The sequence below is a fragment of the Aulonocara stuartgranti genome, assembly GCF_965226115.1.
Source record: "Aulonocara stuartgranti genome assembly, chromosome: 16".
NCBI classification, from domain to species: domain Eukaryota; kingdom Metazoa; phylum Chordata; class Actinopteri; order Cichliformes; family Cichlidae; genus Aulonocara; species Aulonocara stuartgranti.
In genome coordinates this window covers 19024135-19041825 of record NC_138952.1, presented here as the reverse complement: position 1 = coordinate 19041825, position 17691 = coordinate 19024135, and the positions used below count along the sequence as shown (strand labels likewise).

Below are 17691 nucleotides of genomic sequence, written 5' to 3'. Positions count from 1 at the left end.
TTTGGATTGGAGTTTTTTTCTGATTGTACTGTCATGAACCTGTTGAACCTGAATGCCAGGTGAAACTGTCAAAACCTCTACTGTCACAGAGGTGCTCACATTCACAGCTGATCACTTAATCAATGTGTTTCATTTGCAGCACCTGGCTGCTATTTACCTGCTTAATTCCAATTGAAGCAGGAGGGGGGGACTTCTTTTTTTTTTAGTATTGCACAGTATTTCTTTTTCACATGACCTTATATTCCCCCCCCCCCCTCTACCATAATATATACACTCACCAGCTACTTGATTAGATACACATGTTCAACTCCACATTAACAGAAATACGAACCAGCCAGTCACAGGACAGCAACTCAATGCATTTAGACATGTAATAATGGTGAAGAGTGCCTGCTGAAGTTCAAACTGCGCCTCAGAATGAACAATAAATGGATTTAGGTTACTTTGAACAAGGTTGCTGTTGCCAGATGGGCTTCTCTGAGTATTTAAGAAACTGCTGATCTGGGTTTTTCTCTTGCAGTCACCTCTAGGATTTAAAGAGAATGGTCCAAAAAGAGAAAATATTCAGTGAGAGGCAGTTTTTTGGGTGAAAATGCCTTGTTGATGGCAGAGGTCGGAGGAGAATGGCCCGACTGCTTTGACCTGATAGGAGAGCAACAGTAACTCAAATCACTGCTTGTTACAACCACGCTGACCTTGTCCATCTCTTTAAGAGCTCAGTGTACCCATCTTCTCATAGCTGATTCCAGAAGGATAATGCACCATGTCACAAAGCTCAAATCATTTCAACCTGATTTTCTGAACATGACAGTGAGGTCACTGTGCTCAAACGGCCTCCACAGTCAACAGATCTTAATCCAACAGATGACCTTTGGGAGGCAGAGTGTTCATGACTGAAAAATAAAAATGATTGGCCAGCTGTGATGAATAAAGAAAAAAAAAAAAGCAGACAAACCTAAAAGTATTCATTTTCTTTCCCAGACATTTTTTGTTGGTCATAAGTTACACATAAGTACACTTTGAAGCTAATATTACGAATATAAATGCATGGAAGTTGCAACTGCAATAGCTCTTCTTCAATAAATTCACCATCATTATTATTAGTACTGCTACATCCAAATATCCCCATTTCAGATACAATACTTTAAGATCCTCCATTAAAACCAACAACCTGCTCTTAAATTAAAGCCACAGACTGGGATTCCAGCACTCTGGTTTTGTTGTGATTTCATATCACTGCTGAAATATACAAGAAACCACTTGACCCTAGTTATTTAAAATAGTTGATTTCTTGTTGCCATATTGCTGACTACTGTAATTCATTATTATCAGGATGTCCAAAAAACTCACTGAAAAGCCTTCAGCTAATCCAAAATGCTGCAGCAAGAGTCCTGACAGGGACTAGAAAGAGAGAGCATATTTCTCCTGTTTTGGCTTCCCTTCATTGGCTTCCTGTTAAATCCAGAATTGAATTCAAAATCCTGCTCCTCACATACAAGGTCTTAAATAATCAGGCCCCATCTTATCTTAATGACCTTGTAGTACCATATCACCCTATTAGAGCACTTCGCTCTCGCTCTGCAGGCCTACTTGTTGTTCCTAGAGTATTTAAAAGTAGAATGGGAGGCAGAGCCTTCAGTTTTCAGGCCCCTCTTCTGTGGAACCAGCTTCCAGTTTGGATTCAGGAGACAGACACTATCTCTACTTTCAAGATTAGGCTTAAAACTTTCCTTTTTGCTAAAGCATATAGTTAGGGCTGGACCTCCCTTAGTTATGCTGCAATAGACATAGGCTGCCGGGGGATTCCCATGATGCATTGAGTTTTTCCTTTCCAGTCACCTTTCTCACTCACTATGTATTAACAGACCTCTCTGCATTGAATCATATCTGTTATTAACCTCTGTCTCTCTTCCACAGCATGTCTTTTATCCTGTCTTCCTTCTCTCACCCCAACCGGTCGCAGCAGATGGCCGCCCCTCCCTGAGCCTGGTTCTGCCGGAGGTTTCTTCCTGTTAAAAGGGAGTTTTTCCTTCCCACTGTTGCCAAAGTGCTTGCTCATAGGGGGTCATATGATTGTTGGGTTTTTCTCTGTATCTATGAAGCGCCTTGAGGCGACTTATGTTGTGATTTGGCGCTATATAAATAAAATTGAATTGAATTGAATTGAATATATCATTCCAACTCTCTTACAAACAGGTTTTTCTCCTCAACCAGCCCTCACTCGACTCATACCTTCCCTCGTTCCCAAGAGGAAACTAATGATATTGTCCTTGTGGAAAAATACTGGCATCCAGGCCATGCTTTGTTCATTGTCCATATTGGACAGTGAAAACACAAACAATAGTCTGAGCAAATGCTTGAAATGACAGTTTGGATAGAAACTGTGTCAACATTACAAAGTGTCAACAGCTACATGTAATAACCATCAAGTAATACATTTGTCATTACAGCATGTATGCAGCTTCATAAAGTTTAATGACATATTAATTGTTTCTTATAAATTGGATCAAGAATAGTCACAGAACAAAAGGCTATATTTTAGGACAGAATAAGCAGAACAACACAGCAGTTTCAGAAGACAATAAAGTGCTGTTTATGGTTCTGAATGGATGTTGAGGAGGAAAAGGTTTCCCAGTTAAACATAGCAACTTCAATGTAACGTACTTCTTTAAAGCAAACATGGGGTGACATATACAGTACTTCCAAGGAGCCAGATGTTCAAGAAGCTGCAGCAAATGGTGAGCAGTATCTAAAAGTAATTTCCTTAAGAAACAGGAAATAAAGCCTGTTAATAAATGACGTTAACATGGAGGAAGAGATGTACAGCCGTCTGTAAAACATGGTGGGGGCGCGGTCTTTATTTATTTATTTTTATTATTTCAACCAGTGGTGTTGGGGAACTTGTCAAAACTGATGAAAGAATAAACAGGGAAATGTATTGTAAGATTTTAATCAACCACATGATACCAAAATTGATTGGCAGCAGTTTCACTTTTGAGCATGACATCGATCCCAAACTCACTGTGAATGCAGTAAAAACACACCTGGACAGAAAAACACACAATGCAGCACTATCAGTCATTGATTATGCTTTCCAGAGCCTGTACCTCAACTTTACTGAGGCTGTGTGGGATCGTCTCGACAGAGAACAGAACAAAAGGCAGCCAACAACCAAAGAAGAGCTTTGATTGTTCCTTATAAAACCCGGAGAATTATTCCTGAAGACTGCTGTAATAAATGACAATAAAGCGTGCCTAAGAGAGAAAGAGAATGGTAGTAATAAGAAATTGTGGTTGTAAAACTTAGAATTGCACATATTTTATAAACTGGATTTACATTTTTTAATAAATTGCTGCACCCATTTCTGATTTTCCTTGCAAAATATTATAAAATGAGGTGTGACTCTTTTCTTTTGCAGCAATACTGATATAGATAGAACACCTGTGATTATATAACATTAGATGATATATCTTTTTTCAGAGCTCACAAGAAAAAAAACTAAAACAAAATAGATGGCACGATAGATTGCCACCTGTGCAACAAAATAAAACAAAGAAACAAACAAAAAAATGCCATGAAGCCACTTCTTTGTTCAAGCACAGGTAATCCCCTGCATTAAACCTCCACCTGCTTCACGCTTTAGTTGAATTAAGGTATGTAAGTCTCTACAAGTCTGAGTTTCTAGCAAATGCCCCCCGGCTGGTGGCTAAAATTCACACCATATTGCCAACTGTATTCACTCACCCATCCAAATCACTATATTCAGGTTTTCCAATCACTTCCACGGCCAGTGGCCACAGGTGTGTAAATTCAAGCACCTAAGCATAGGTCGCTCTCAGGAGCACCGTCGATTCCGGCATGGCATCATGATAGGATGCCAACTGTGCAACAAGTACCGTCATGAAATTTCCTCACTGCAAAATATTCAACAGTTAACTGTTAGTGGTATTACACCAAAGTGGAAGTGCTAGAGATCAAACTTCATGCGGCCTCCAGATTATTGTAACAGTGCGTAGAGAGCTTTATGGGTTTCCATTGCTAAGCAGCTAAATCCAAAGCTTTGTATCATCAAGCACAATGGACAGCATTAGATGCAGTTGTCATGATCCGACTGTGTGCAGGCAGGAAGAAGAGCTTTTATTGCTGAACAGAAAACTCTACAAAACCTAAACTGGGAAGAATCTAACAAAACACATGCATTGTTGCTATCTCCTATCCACATGTAAGTAAAAGAGGTTGTGCAGGCCATACCCCCTGTAACCCCTGCAAAACAATAAAAATATTACTTATTATTTATTTTTTACGATTTTCTTGGAATGAACAGTTTCTGGTGGGACTTTTGTCTTCGTCTGATCCTCGCTCTAAGTCAGTAGCTGAATCCAGGGGCATGTGGATGTTGCATCTTGTTCAGTTTAAATGCAACAGCTCTGCAAGCTGAGTTTATAGGGCTTATGTTTCCTAATGCCTTTATCTCTGCTCTGACATCAGGGAGGCAACGACGACAGAATTATTCATGAAGCCGCTGAGTTTGACAGAGATAAGTGGCAGAGAATTGTGGGTGGTCGATAACCCTTTTCTTTATTACATTCAAATCTATTCAAAACTATTACTGCGTCACTGGGAGCTGGTACGTAAAAATTATGATCCTACCTGTCAAAATATAAATGAGTACTGCTAAAATAAATTAATCATAAGTTAGTACAGTTTCTTTTAATTAATATAGTATTAGTATAAGTTATGTGCAGAGGTTGCACTGCCAGTGAGGTGTGCCACTTCTGTTGGGAAATGCAAATCTGATGGAAGTGGTTTTTTATTCCAGTAACCTCCAAGTATGTTCCAGGAAAGGCAACCCAGCGGCTTTCTTTTTTTAAAATATATGTCTGACTTCACAAGATGGTACGATAAGGTAACTTAACCTGAATACATTCAGTCAGCCATTTAGTGACTCTTGTGCTTTAATAGTAAACCCAACTGACCAATTTCAATGTCAGTCAGTTCACATGATGTCGTCCAGTGCAAAAACTTTCAGGGCTGTCAGCTTTGTAGGACAAGTAATGGTCGTTGTTAGCTGATATTTAAGATCACATTTTACTTAGGTGTTGTTCAAAGATTTTTTAAAGTATGTAAGTATATAACGAAAGCGATAAATATTTGTTATTAATGCTACTTTGAGTGTGAAATGAACATGTTGCAATGAGCTGAGCTAATGAGATAGCTGCAAGTTGTAAGTTGTATCGTGCGCCCTTTTAGGTCACGTTGCTATCCAGACACTTTGAAACATCAAAAACGTCTCTGTTGTTCTTTCTTATTGAAGTGACAACGGAAGCAGCCATGTATGCAATGTGCTGTGACCTTTCAAATATACGGCAAACACATAGTCAATGCATTCCTGACGTTCCAAATGCACCGCACCGACTAAACTATGGCGGCATGCCTGGGATTCTGCATTAATCCATGGAATAGGGCTTCAATGGCAAAAGGAAATATTTACCTCTTTTAGAAATAACAGCTGGGAGACTAGTGTCTAGGGCCCCAACACAATAACTGCGAATCACTGAAGCCAGCGAGGTCTTTTCCTATCTTTCTGGGTCAAATTGACCCCTGACAACAACATTCTTGATGAGTTACACCTCAACAACACAGCTGCTGATAAAGGGTTTGCTCAGAGAGAAGCAGCAAGTTATTGATATGATGTGCAAAAAAAAAGTAGACCAGTTTAGTTAATACACAACCAGCTAAATCCTTATCAATGCCGGTCAATACTGTATGTCATTATAAAGAGATAAACAATCCTTATCACTCTTCTTACATTAGTATTATCATAGGACAGTAAACTCACTGCAATAACTTAAGGCAAATAGGTGAGAGTGAATGGAAATATTTAAGAGTGTGTTATATTTCAGGCCCTCCAGGGTTAGAACTTTACTCTCCTGCCATGTGTTGTATTTCTTTAATACAGGCACGTGCTGTAATAGAAAAACATCAATTTTCCATATGGTCAGCACTGTTACCAAAGTCTGCTTGCAATAGAAATAAAAGCAACATCATATTTGCAATTATTGCTAGGCCAAGCAATGTATTTTTCCTTCTGTTACCATGCCGAGTCATTTGATTGTTAAAAATGAAACATCTTAACTTTGTTAATAACATATCCCAAGCTTTGGCCCGCAGCAGAATGTGTGCATGAAACATTTCCTTTCAAAGCAGATTAAAATTTATAATTTACATTTTATGGCTAGTCCTGTCTAATTTGTGGAGCATTAATTTAAGTGATAATATCATCATAATTACTGGACCCCATGACCCAAGAGACATATATCATACTGTATCTCTAGTTAGACTAGCGAACTGGGTATCCATCACATTAAACAGCTTTAATGTCTTCATCAGTAAAGTGTAGGCTGTTCTTTAATTATTTTGTTTTTCCTGCTTTATTGTTTCATAGCCAGTGTCAGGCAGCTGCCCCCTACAAGAAGGGCCGTTCAGCCACTGCAAACAGATGGTCCACACTTCTTTATTAATCACAGCATCAGCTTTGGTTTCATTACAGACTGAACTGTGTGCACCACATGACCAGTATGTGGAACGTTTTCATTGGTAATCCATTACTGTCTTTTGCTTTTACACATACACACATATGTTTTTAGCATCAAAATGAGGACTCAGAAACGCAGGGAGATCTCTGTTTTGAACATATTCATGTTATCCTTTACTTTTTCTGCCCTAACGTGCACTTGCATCCTCATGTAAACACAGTGTGACTGCTATCTTTTGCAGTATCTCATTACAATTGCACCAAGTCACTGAGATAGGAAGAAAGAATGCTAACGTAAGAATGTTCATGTGTGGAAAAGTACTGCAGCTCCAAGGTCAGGTGAATCACAGTGGAAAGACACAAAGGCTCGGTGTCAAGCAAGTTAAAACATGAGCTACGTCAACATGATTAAAAGACATAATTGAAATTTGCATCAAGGTGCCCTCTTTCTTAGAAAGGTATTATCTATTGAACTGCTACATACCTGATCAACTGAAAAGACAAGTCTTGACTGTACTTGTCGATGATTATATAACCATGAACACTGACTCATGTGAACCCAGAATTTGCAAACCAACACTTCATGGTAAAGTGCTGCCAGGACCCCATGAACATACACACAAGCTCTTTTGAGGAAACTGAGTGTGCTTTTATTGCAAGTATTGTGACAAAGAAGAATGATCAGAATGTAGTTTTAGTGTGTGTGTAGTTTGTGTGTTTTTTTCTTTTTGCGTTTCTAAATCTGCATTTCAGAGTTTATATAACTTTCTGGCCTAGCTACACACTATGGTTCGCTGCGTCCGGTGGCACTGCCCTCTGTTTTGCATATGTCACCCTCGCCCTTGGGGTTTCTTTTGCCATCCGGTCCTTCCGTGACCACTGACGTTTAATCCAGCCAGGCTTGCGATGACTGCCTGTGTTGCCCTTTTTTCGGATCACGTTGTTGTACATTCCACTCATCCTTTTACTAATAATTCGGGGAAACTCAGTTTCTCTGTCTGGCTCTGTACTTAATTTATCTCAGAGTTTTTCAATCTGCCTCCCTTTAGAAGCCAAAAAACATGTATTCAACACAGCCCTGGATTTCTAGAAAGCACTCAGGACTCCATGCCAGAGGACCCATGTCAGTGCAATATTGAGTTTGATATAATCAGAGGTCATTTTAGGGGTTTTCTTAGCTTTCATGTCAGAGTATTGAAGCAGTTTTTCTTTAGTGCTGCTTGATTGTGACCTTATAAATGATTGCCGCACTCCTCTTTGATTCATAAACCCGTTTAGTTAACATGGTTTATAAATAAAACTTGTTAACTAAGATACCTGCATTTGCTGCCTGTGACAGTAAGTGTCTGCAATTTTAGAAATGCATGAACATAAAACGCATGAGAATGATGATATCATAAGTAAGATTATATAGATTATAAATTACAATTAAGGATTTAAGGGTAACGATTAATGTCACACTCACTAGTGTTGCATTAAACCTTGCAAGTCAAAAGCTAATCTGTCAACTAGTCTATAGTTGCTTTGTACTCTAAAGCATCATTACAACAGGTAATTGTAGTAATATACGACAGACTCTGAGTGACTTATTTAATGCCCATCTGCTGTATGCTTGCATTAAGTGCAACAATCAAACTGTTCATATAACTGTATGTTATTTTTTTCCATTCATTTCATACATAAGGTGGATGAGATAACAACTCTCTCGAGGCTGATGTGGTACTCTTGCCTTTTATTGCGAAAGCATGACATGTGGTCTCCCGCTGTCCGTCCATTTCACCACATATTGTGTTGTAAGGAGCTTTCATCAGACTAAGCCAACTGGAAAAATTCACCTGAAAAGTGTCTGAAAACTGACCAGAGTTAAGAGAAACATAGAAAAAATCCAGGGTCAGCGTGGAGACCCTGAAACACTTGGACTTTTTTTTTTTACTATGCAAAATCTCCTTTTATCTGATTTGCACATGAAAATTTCCATCAGACACCAGCCTGTAACTTTTCCACGAGGAGAGCATTAGCAGGAGGACCTACATTTGCAAAGTAGATAAGGCAGTTTCTATTTTACTTTTTAAGACTCTTTCCCCCCTTTTCTTTCTTTTTGGCACACTGGTTGAGGAATTTTGCAAGACATATTCCACAGAATGTCTATCAGGTTACAGACTTACTGTTTTCATCTATTCTGCTTCTATTGTCTCTCTCCTTTAGGCTAGAGACAACTCTTTTCAGTGTGTCTCATTGCACTGATGGTCTTTGTGCAAAACCTTCCATATGCCTTAAGTTTTGTGTTTACAGGGAAGGAACCCAGCAGCTATCCAACTGCTGGCCCAGCAATACAAAGCATGAATGATCTGGAAATGATCAGATATAGTAGGAGTCATCCCTTACAGCAACGTGGCTCTGTTGGGCAAAAACACCAGGCTTTCAAACAATTATAAAGTATGTTATCAAGCATCCTTTTTACACACAGACACAAAGCTGGAGTGTCCTTGAGACAGACCTCTTATTGCTCTTGACAGCTGGTACCGGAAAATTTACTATAAACAAGGACTTCATTTTAATTCCTTGGTTTTTCGCTGAATATGGAGTCAAGCATATCTGAGAACTGATTTACTGGGGTAATTCATTAATATATATATGTATATGTATATATGTATGTATATATATGTGTATGGCTCTTAAATGTGTTGCATTACGTGTTGCTGCCATCTAGGGTAAGCCTGTTTAAAACTGCTTTAGACTGGCTATCACTCAATTTTATACTGCGCTCCCTCTATGAGGGCAAATGAGGAATTACATTTCAAACAAGTCAGGCCAAGCCAATAACTATAAAGTGATGTTATTTCTTTTTGGGATATGGGAATTAATGGGCGTATAAATGTGTTTTTCACCTTTTAACCACTATCAGCACTCTTATGTCTCAAGTATCCAAAGCAAATATCAACATTTTAATATGCCTTATTCAAGGTCATGCCTCACTATCACACACACACACACACACACACACACACACACACACACACACACACACACACACACACACACACACACACACACACACACACACACACACGAAAGATAAAGACAGCAAATAAAATATAAGCAGCTTTCTGTGAGCTAATTACTTCGTAGGTTACTCTGACCGGCGACGCTCTTGTGCTCTCTCCCTGTTTTTCTCTGCTTTCATTCCAAAGTGATTTCCTGATCAGTTCCATGATGTGGCCTTCTCAAACATGGCAAAAGGTTGGTACAGTTGAAGCTTAAATGTTTATAGTCTTTGTCACTCAGTAATGTTAAATTGTTAAATCTATCTCTATATATTTAAGAGCAAATTTGTCTTCAGGTGACATTAAATGAAATAAATAAAGGAAAAATAATGCACTGTTACTTGTTTTGTGTTTTTGAGCTCTGAAAACTCATTTTCTCACCTGATAACAAATGTGTTACTTTGTGTATTCAAAAGGGCACATGAAGGGTGCATGTCAGTTTTCTATGCTTTTTCTTTTATAAGCAATTAAAGAAAGAATTTCAGTGTAACAATAAAAAACCTAACATCATGTTTTGATCAGACTTGCAGTGTTTTACATTTTATGCTGATAAAAAACAGTAAAGTACTGTTGACGCAAATCAAATGAATTGAAAGTTCAACTTTGAATGAAAATTGAATTAAAGAATACCCAAGAACATCTTCTTTGCTGTTTTTTCTTTTTTTTCTTCTTTATATTTTGCTTTATTTTTTGTGTTTGTGTCAAGCAGATTTTGGATTTACAGGATTTAAAGCAAACAAATGGGGCTATAAAATAAATTTTCCATGTTTTTTCATTTTTTGATAAAAGTCTTGTGGTTCTTTCAACTAGTTGAGTGACACTAATTGGTCAAACTTGACCCTTCATCTTGAGACGTCCCTTACCAACGCACTGAATCACTTCCTGGATAACTGGAGGCGCAACGTGACTGCTGCAAGCAACTCTCTGGACAAGACTCTGGCTGAGGAGAACTTCAGGGACGTGATCTGGTATCTCGCCGTGATGATCGGCATGTTTGCCTTCATTATTGTGGCCATGCTGGTGAACACAGTCAAATCTAAAAGGAGGGAGCACTCTAATGACCCCTACCACCAATACATCAAGGAGGACTGGACTGCTCAAAAACAGCAGGGCGATATCATAGCTAATTTTGAGGCTAGATAATGAGGGCAGAATGAGGTCACAGCAGAGATTTGCTGTGAAGACCAGCAGAAAAAAAAAGTCATATAAAAAAAGAACCATCATTAATCAGTTACCATTACTAATGAGCACAACAGCAGATTTTGCAAAGTTATTTCTTGATGTCCCACTGCTAACCTGTTAGATGAGCTTCTGAAGGACAGCTTATATGTAGATGTATAACAATGCAATACTGGAAATGTATTAGGGAAAAAAATGTAGATTTTGAGATGTTGCGCTTTGAAGCATATAAAGATTTTGCACTTTGAGCTGTTGTTTCTTTATTCTCACATATATGCACCCACACAAACATACCTAGAGACAAGACAGAGACGGAGAGAGAAAGAAAGAAAGAAAAAGAAAAGAAAAGGAGGAGGTACACCGAATAAAGGTTTATAATTTTTAACCATTGTGATGGTTGTGATGTAAATTTCCAGAGGTATTTGTTGGACAGCACTCACATAAAAACATTTTTTCTGCCAATGGCCATCTGCTGCATGTGTCCAGATGGCACCTATTATCTCATTTTCTTTACTAATCAACTCAACTTACAGTCAGTGTTCCCTTGTTGTAAGTAAGTATGGGCTGTGAGTTTTGGGCAGAACTTTACTTGATAAGTAGCACTCTAAAAATGTAATTGAAGTATCAGAGGTCTAAGGTTTCCAAAGCAACAAAAGTGCATAGTGAACATAAAGACATTCTGACATTCATGCACATTTTTCAAAGATTCAGCTTTGTGTAATCACACCTGCACATGCATTCCTGCTGTGCTGTGGCCAAAAGTGCTATGAAAAGGTTTGTCAGCAGCCGTACATATTTTGGCCTGAGGAGGGCAGCAGTACCTCTATCCCGAGATCTTATAAGCACCTGCAGTACTTCAAGCAGGAGCATGAATGCAAGACACCAAAGTAGAAGTGTTTCTAATGCTTTTTTGTGGCTTCAGTGGTTATTAAAGATGCAGTTTACTAGTAAAATTGTGTTAAAATCATTTGAGGTACATTTAGTTATGAGAAGCCAGTGAGACATAACAATTCAATCCCATTCCAGCCAAAGCAAAAGCTGTTATATTATCAACACACTGGACAGCAGCACAGTGACTGTTCTTTTATTTGCTTGTCCTTTGCACATCTGTTACCAGATTCCATTAAAATACACCAACATTTTCCACTGTAGCACCAAGCTCCTTGTGGACTTTTGGTCTTCACCGATATCTCAGAATAACTAAACCCTCAAATCTCTAGTGCTCAGCGTGCTTGTCCCACATTACTAACTCTCCCAAAGAGACATCACAGTGAGCAAGTACTGTAACTCATTATTAAACCCTGACTGTCATCCTTCGCTATCCTCTGTTCTCAGTTTGCTCTTCTATTTTTAGCATTCAAACAACTGGTCTCCTAAAAATGGGCCTATCCTGCATGAGTAGTGGAAGGGGAGTGCTGCTATGTATGGTATCCACCCCCAGTGTCTTGCAGCCCTTGCAGTACTCCTCTTTCGCCTTTGTGTCTGCAGGCGTGAAGAAGTAATGACGAAAGGAGTTTCTTGGCCCAGAGGATACGTTAAATTTTTGGATTTCTTTGGACACCGGGGGATGCCTGCAAACTGCCACTGACGGACCAGCAATATATCTGTTTCTTACATTTCCTCATCCTTTCATAGGCCTTATAGGTGACCTTTCTGACCGTGCACTTCCTTTATACTGTGAAACTAACTCATACTCTGGTGGTGTGTGATAACTCTGGACCATGCTCTCCCTGTGGTTGTTCTTGCTCCCCTGCCTAAACTTTGTGCCTCAGGCCCTGTCTGAGAAAGGCCTAGAGTTGCCACAGTATGATGGGAAAGACCGTGTTCTTGATATCAATGACAAGAACTACAAGAAAGCTTTAAAGCAGCACAGCATGCTCTGCCTGTTCTACCATGAGCCCATAGCAGACAGCAAGGAACTGCAAAAACAACACCAGATGACTGAGTTGGTGCTGGAGGTAAAGTATAAGGAAAAAGAAATCAATGCATGCAGTGCAGAAAAAGATTTGACAGGTCAGGGAGAAAAGTGCAGATAACTTTAAAGAAAGTTGAGTTAGCACTCAAGGAGATGCAGCAAAGAAAGGAAAACTCATATGATTTGGTTGGGTGACAGCGGTGTGAGACAGAGGGCGCTCATAATCCCATCAAACAGACTCATAAGTGACTCTATGTTAGTGCTACAATAAGCAGAGAGGGACCTGGTGAGCTATAAAACTCCAGAGCTCTCCATTTTAATCTCTGTATATATGAGGTTCCTCAAGGTCATTGTGTGCACAGATGCAATGAGATGCAGTGCTGCCACTTCAGGTTATTTCAGCCAATTCAGTGTGTGCCTCCTTTCCACAGAAATGCGTGAAATTTATTCTCCTTGTGATTATTCTTTGCTGGCAGAAATAATCCAAGAGCTCATTTATATAATGTTTTTAAGCCACACATGTGAAGGCTGATGCGACCTTCTCTTCTTTGGTATATTAAAGGTATTTAATAGATTGAGTAAGCAGCTGGAGACACGTCTATATAGGAGATTTTAGTCTGTCTTTGTGAATCCTGTATGAAACTGTTCATTCTACCCGTCTCGTGTGACACATGGTGGAGGACATGTTGCTCTTTGAAATGTTAAAGGCAACCTGAGCCCATACGTGCAGGCAGAACAGGTAGGCCACGTAGTTACTCAATAAGGCAAACATGACACCATGCACAGTGTATTTGTAATAGCTGATTAGAGTCTACTGGTTGTAAGTGAGAAGCTCAAGTATGCCACATATCAGCTTATTTACCCCCAATATCTACAATTTGTAGTATTCTGAGATCTGTCCCCATCATGGGCAAAATACATTTACATAAGTCTATTTTTACTTGAGTATATCCAAGTAATGACACTCTGTAATTTCATATATAACAGGGGAAAATTAAAATATAAATTCCCAGAGACAGGATTAAGTTGTGGCACATTTTGTTTGTGCATGTAAAAGTAAAGAAAGTTGTTGAAATGAACTTAAGTCAGGCTTTGAAAGACTGGCAACCACAGCTCTCACCCCGTGACAGCTGGGACAGACTCCAGCCTCCTCACAACACTGAAGTGGAAAAGTAGAAGTAAATGGATGGATGGATGGACATGTGAAATGAAAGTGCTCATATAAGTAGATACTTCTGCCAAAAGCAGACGTCCATTTAAAGACGCAATAAAGTAATCCTGTATTAGTAACTACACTGAGCTCTATTCACTTTTTTTTACTGTAAATGTTGATGCACTGTTTCATTTGGAACAGGATTGTAAAATAAATAAAATGAAGATCCACTCGTGAGTTCTTTTTAAACTCCATGTTATAATTTTACCAATCTTGATTATTAGTTAATCAAAGTATTAGTGAAGCTCATCCACCTTATTTCACACCACAATTGCCAGGCCAGTCATGTGTATAAACTTACCTGGCTATATTTAGAACAAGGCAGTCTGAATGATTATGTAACCGTATCTCTGTGTGGGCAGCTTGGACACCTCTGTCATATTGCCAACTTTGGTCATGCTGTCAAGCTCCCATTCACAAACAGTCCCATTTAACATTTTAACCGAACCTGCATTACTGTTTCCAGTACTCAGAAGCCAAAGTGAAAGTTTCTTTTTGTCTTGCCTATTTACGTGCTATGTGTTCAGTCCTGTTCTTACAATTTAGTCCTCTGTGATGTTTTTGTGTTGGTTGCAGCTTGTAGCTCAGGTTATGGAGGAGAAGGACATCGGGTTTGGAATGGTTGACTCCCACAAAGATGCAAAGATAGCAAAGAAACTGGGTGAGTATTGGTAGTGGTACAGACTAAGTCTTTTATTTAACCTCAGTCTGATTGGTAGATTTTGATGAAGAGAACTGCCTTTGATAGCAGTCATTTTTGTTAAGAGTCAGACAACTTTAGGTGTTTGACTGAATCTAATGTCTTATCATTTCTTCTGATCGCAGGCTTAGAGGAAGAGGGAAGCATGTATGTTTTTAAGGCTGATAGAGTTATCGAGTTTGATGGTTTGCTCTCTGCTAACACTCTGGCCGAGTTCTTGTTGGATGTAAGTAAACTTGCTTGAGGGTTGATTCCCAGTTGCTTGCGCTAATCACCACCAGTCACACCCTGCAATCCTCTCCTCTTGCTTTATGCTTATATTCTAGCTGTTGGAGGAACCAGTGGAAATCATAGGAAATGCTCTGGAGCTGCGAGCTTTTGACAGGATGGAGGAAGACATACGTCTCATTGGTTACTTCAAGAGCGAAGAGTCCGAACGTGAGTGTGTATATTTGTAAAACTCGTGTTTTTTTCAATCTGAACACACTACACCGCCTCGTTAGATGGATCTGTGAAGGACTTTCTGTGGCCCATGCCCTTCATTATAACATGGATTTTTAACCCACTCGTCTCCATGGATTTACAGATCCATTTTTACCGCTACTGCACACGCAGCTGCCACTGCCTGGTCGCCCTTTCACACGCTGTGGAACAACTGAGCGTAGTATAGTTAACTTGCAGATACATCCCATCTGACCAGCTGTGGGAGTGATAAGCTGAGGTCAAAGTTCTGCTATTTCCGCTCCCCATTGTGGAAATGTCAAGTACCCATCGGCCAAAGAAAGGACAAACAGATGTACATCCAAAAAACAAGGAAAAAAACTGTTTAAAAAGCTAACTTGTTCTTTCTTCCTCTTTCTTTTTTACCTTAGACTATGAAGCTTTTAAAGAAGCCGCTGAGCAGTTTCAGCCCTACATTAAGTTTTTTGCTACATTTGAGAAATCTGTAAGTTACAAACAAACACATAAGGCAATGAAACACTTGCATGTGTAGTCCTAACAGGTCAGTTTTGGTTGCTGTAGGTGGCCAAAGAGCTGAGTCTGAAGTTAAATGAGGTAGACTTCTATGAGCCCTTCATGGAGGAGCCCGTGTCCATCCCAGGCAAACCTCACTCTGAGGAGGAGCTGGTGGAATTTATAACTGAACACAGGCGGTAAAAAAAGATTAATGTCATACTTTATGACTTTAGTAAAGTATAAAGATATATTTTCAATTTAACATCTAATGTTTTTTTTCTGTGCTGTCAGACCAACACTGCGAAAGCTGCGTGCAGAAAATATGTTTGAGACCTGGGTGAGAAAATTAATCATTTTAATTTTAGTTTCCCAAATGCTTTAAATAAATTCACATTTTGGTCTCTTTCTCTCAGGAGGATGATATTGAAGGCATTCACATTGTGGCCTTTGCAGAAGAGGAGGATCCTGGTGAGAGCATATTATATAACGATGGACCGCTGTTTTACTCGAGTGTAAACATGAGATGCTGAGCATATTTCCTGCAGATATGGAAGGCTAAACTATTCAGTCCTCAGGGACTGCTTATGTAAAATGAAAATTATAAAAGGTATGGACTTTAAAATGGATCAGGGTCAGCCTAAGGAGGTAGAATTTTTTCAGAAAGTTTTAGGATGTTTTTTTTTTTTAATTTTCTTTATTTTTTAGATGGTTATGAATTTTTGGAAATCCTAAAGGAGGTGGCCAGAGACAACACTCACCTACCTGAGCTGAGCATCGTCTGGATTGATCCCGATGACTTTCCACTGGTGAGAAGAAAGAGAAGCAGACAAATAATGAAAAAAAGAAAAGAAACAAACACACACGCAAAAGGAAAACCTGAAAATGTAGATTATTGTCAGACCTCATGCTCTTTCTCTTTCTGTCCTGCTGACTCTGTTCAGTTGATCCCCTACTGGGAGAAGACCTTCAAGGTGGATCTGTTCAGACCACAGATCGGAGTTGTCAATGTTACTGATGTAAGTCCCCGACTGTCACCACTAACACCGACGACACATGCTGTGCTCAGTTTTTACTGGCACTGTCTGATCTCTCTCTCTCTCTCTCTCTCTCTCTCTCTCTGTGTGTGTGTGTGTGTGTGTGTGTGTGTGTGTGTGTGTGTGTGTGTGTGTGTGTGTGAGCAGGCAGACAGTGTGTGGTTGGAAATGGATGATGAGGAGGATCTACCCACAGCTGAGGAGCTGGAGGACTGGATTGAAGATGTGCTCTCTGGCAAAGTTAACACTGAGGATGATGATGATGATGATGATGATGACGACGATGATGAGGATAATGATGAAGATGATGAGGATAATGAAGATGATAATGAAGATGATAACGAGGAGGAAGATGATGATAATGATGACGATGATGAGTAATTTACAGTGTTATCTGAGTATCCACTGTTTCCTCTTCAGAGTGTCTAATGTGGATATCAGTGCATCAGCTTTATGCTACAATAAGTTAATTTTTAAAAAAAGGTAATTTTTGCACTTAATGTGTGCCTGCTATTAATATTAAAAAGAAATAATATCAATAAAGGTCATTTTTGACTGAGAAAATAACTTTCCCAGTGTCTGGGTTCTATGTGAGGATCTTAGAAAAGAATCTAGAAGAGACAAAGAAACAAAGGGGTGAAGGCTAAAAAACAGACACACATATACAGTGGCTTGCAAAAGTATTCGACCCCCTTGAACTTTTTGTCACATTACAGCCACAAACATGAATCGATTCCATTGGAATTCCACGTGAAAGACCAATACAAAGTGGTGTACACGAGAGAAGTGGAACGAAAATCATACATGACTCCAAACATTTTTTACAAATAAATAACTGCAAAGTGGGGTGTGTGTAGTTATTCAGCCCCCTGAGTCAATGCTTTGTAGAACCACCTTTTGCTGCAATTATAGCTGCCAGTCTCTTAGGGCAGCGGTCCCCAACCCCCGGGCCTCGGACCGGTACCGGTCCGTGAGTCGTTTGGTACCGGGCCGCGAGAGTTGCGGCTCAGGTGTGAAATATATGGTTTCAGGGTTTTTATCGGTTTTCAGCGTTATTTTATTATCGTTTTTATCGTTTACTCGGTTTTCCTGGGCCTTTTCATGTGTGTTATGA

At 39.4% G+C, this 17691-nt stretch overlaps 2 protein-coding genes across 3 annotated transcripts; both read left to right on the top strand.

The window, feature by feature from the left end:
- The first annotated feature begins 9674 nt into the window (after positions 1–9674).
- On the top strand, positions 9675–10986 carry LOC309691373 (potassium voltage-gated channel subfamily E member 2-like). The gene is made up of 2 exons (XM_082508992.1): positions 9675–9775; positions 10390–10986. Exons 1-2 carry the CDS (start codon positions 9746–9748, stop codon positions 10720–10722), a joined length of 363 nt encoding a protein of 120 aa, XP_082365118.1. The 5' UTR covers positions 9675–9745; the 3' UTR covers positions 10723–10986.
- A 1231-nt stretch (positions 10987–12217) lies between these two features.
- Positions 12218–17144, top strand: casq2 (calsequestrin 2). 2 transcript variants are annotated; one of them, XM_082508944.1, is made up of 12 exons: positions 12218–12402; positions 12531–12716; positions 14463–14547; positions 14712–14812; positions 14913–15024; positions 15459–15532; positions 15610–15740; positions 15835–15880; positions 15957–16011; positions 16249–16349; positions 16485–16559; positions 16725–17144. In XM_082508944.1, the coding sequence occupies exons 2-12, from the start codon at positions 12633–12635 to the stop codon at positions 16956–16958; spliced, it is 1098 nt and encodes a 365-aa protein (XP_082365070.1). In that variant the 5' UTR covers positions 12218–12402; positions 12531–12632; the 3' UTR covers positions 16959–17144. The 2 variants fall into 2 exon arrangements, with proteins under 2 accessions (XP_082365070.1, XP_082365069.1); XM_082508943.1 differs by having other exon boundaries at positions 12218–12716.
- Positions 17145–17691: the final 547 nt, after the last annotated feature.

Coding starts and splice junctions, on each gene's coding strand:
- LOC309691373 (XM_082508992.1), top strand. CDS start 9,746: ATGATGTGGCCTTCTCAAACATGGCAAAAG. Junction 9,776..10,389: donor CTTCTCAAACATGGCAAAAG/GTTGGTACAGTT, acceptor TCTTTCAACTAG/TTGAGTGACACTAATTGGTC.
- casq2 (XM_082508943.1), top strand. CDS start 12,480: ATGCTCTCCCTGTGGTTGTTCTTGCTCCCCTGCCTAAACTTTGTGCCT. Junction 12,717..14,462: donor TGACTGAGTTGGTGCTGGAG/GTAAAGTATAAG, acceptor TGTTGGTTGCAG/CTTGTAGCTCAGGTTATGGA. Junction 16,012..16,248: donor TGCAGAAGAGGAGGATCCTG/GTGAGAGCATAT, acceptor TTTATTTTTTAG/ATGGTTATGAATTTTTGGAA.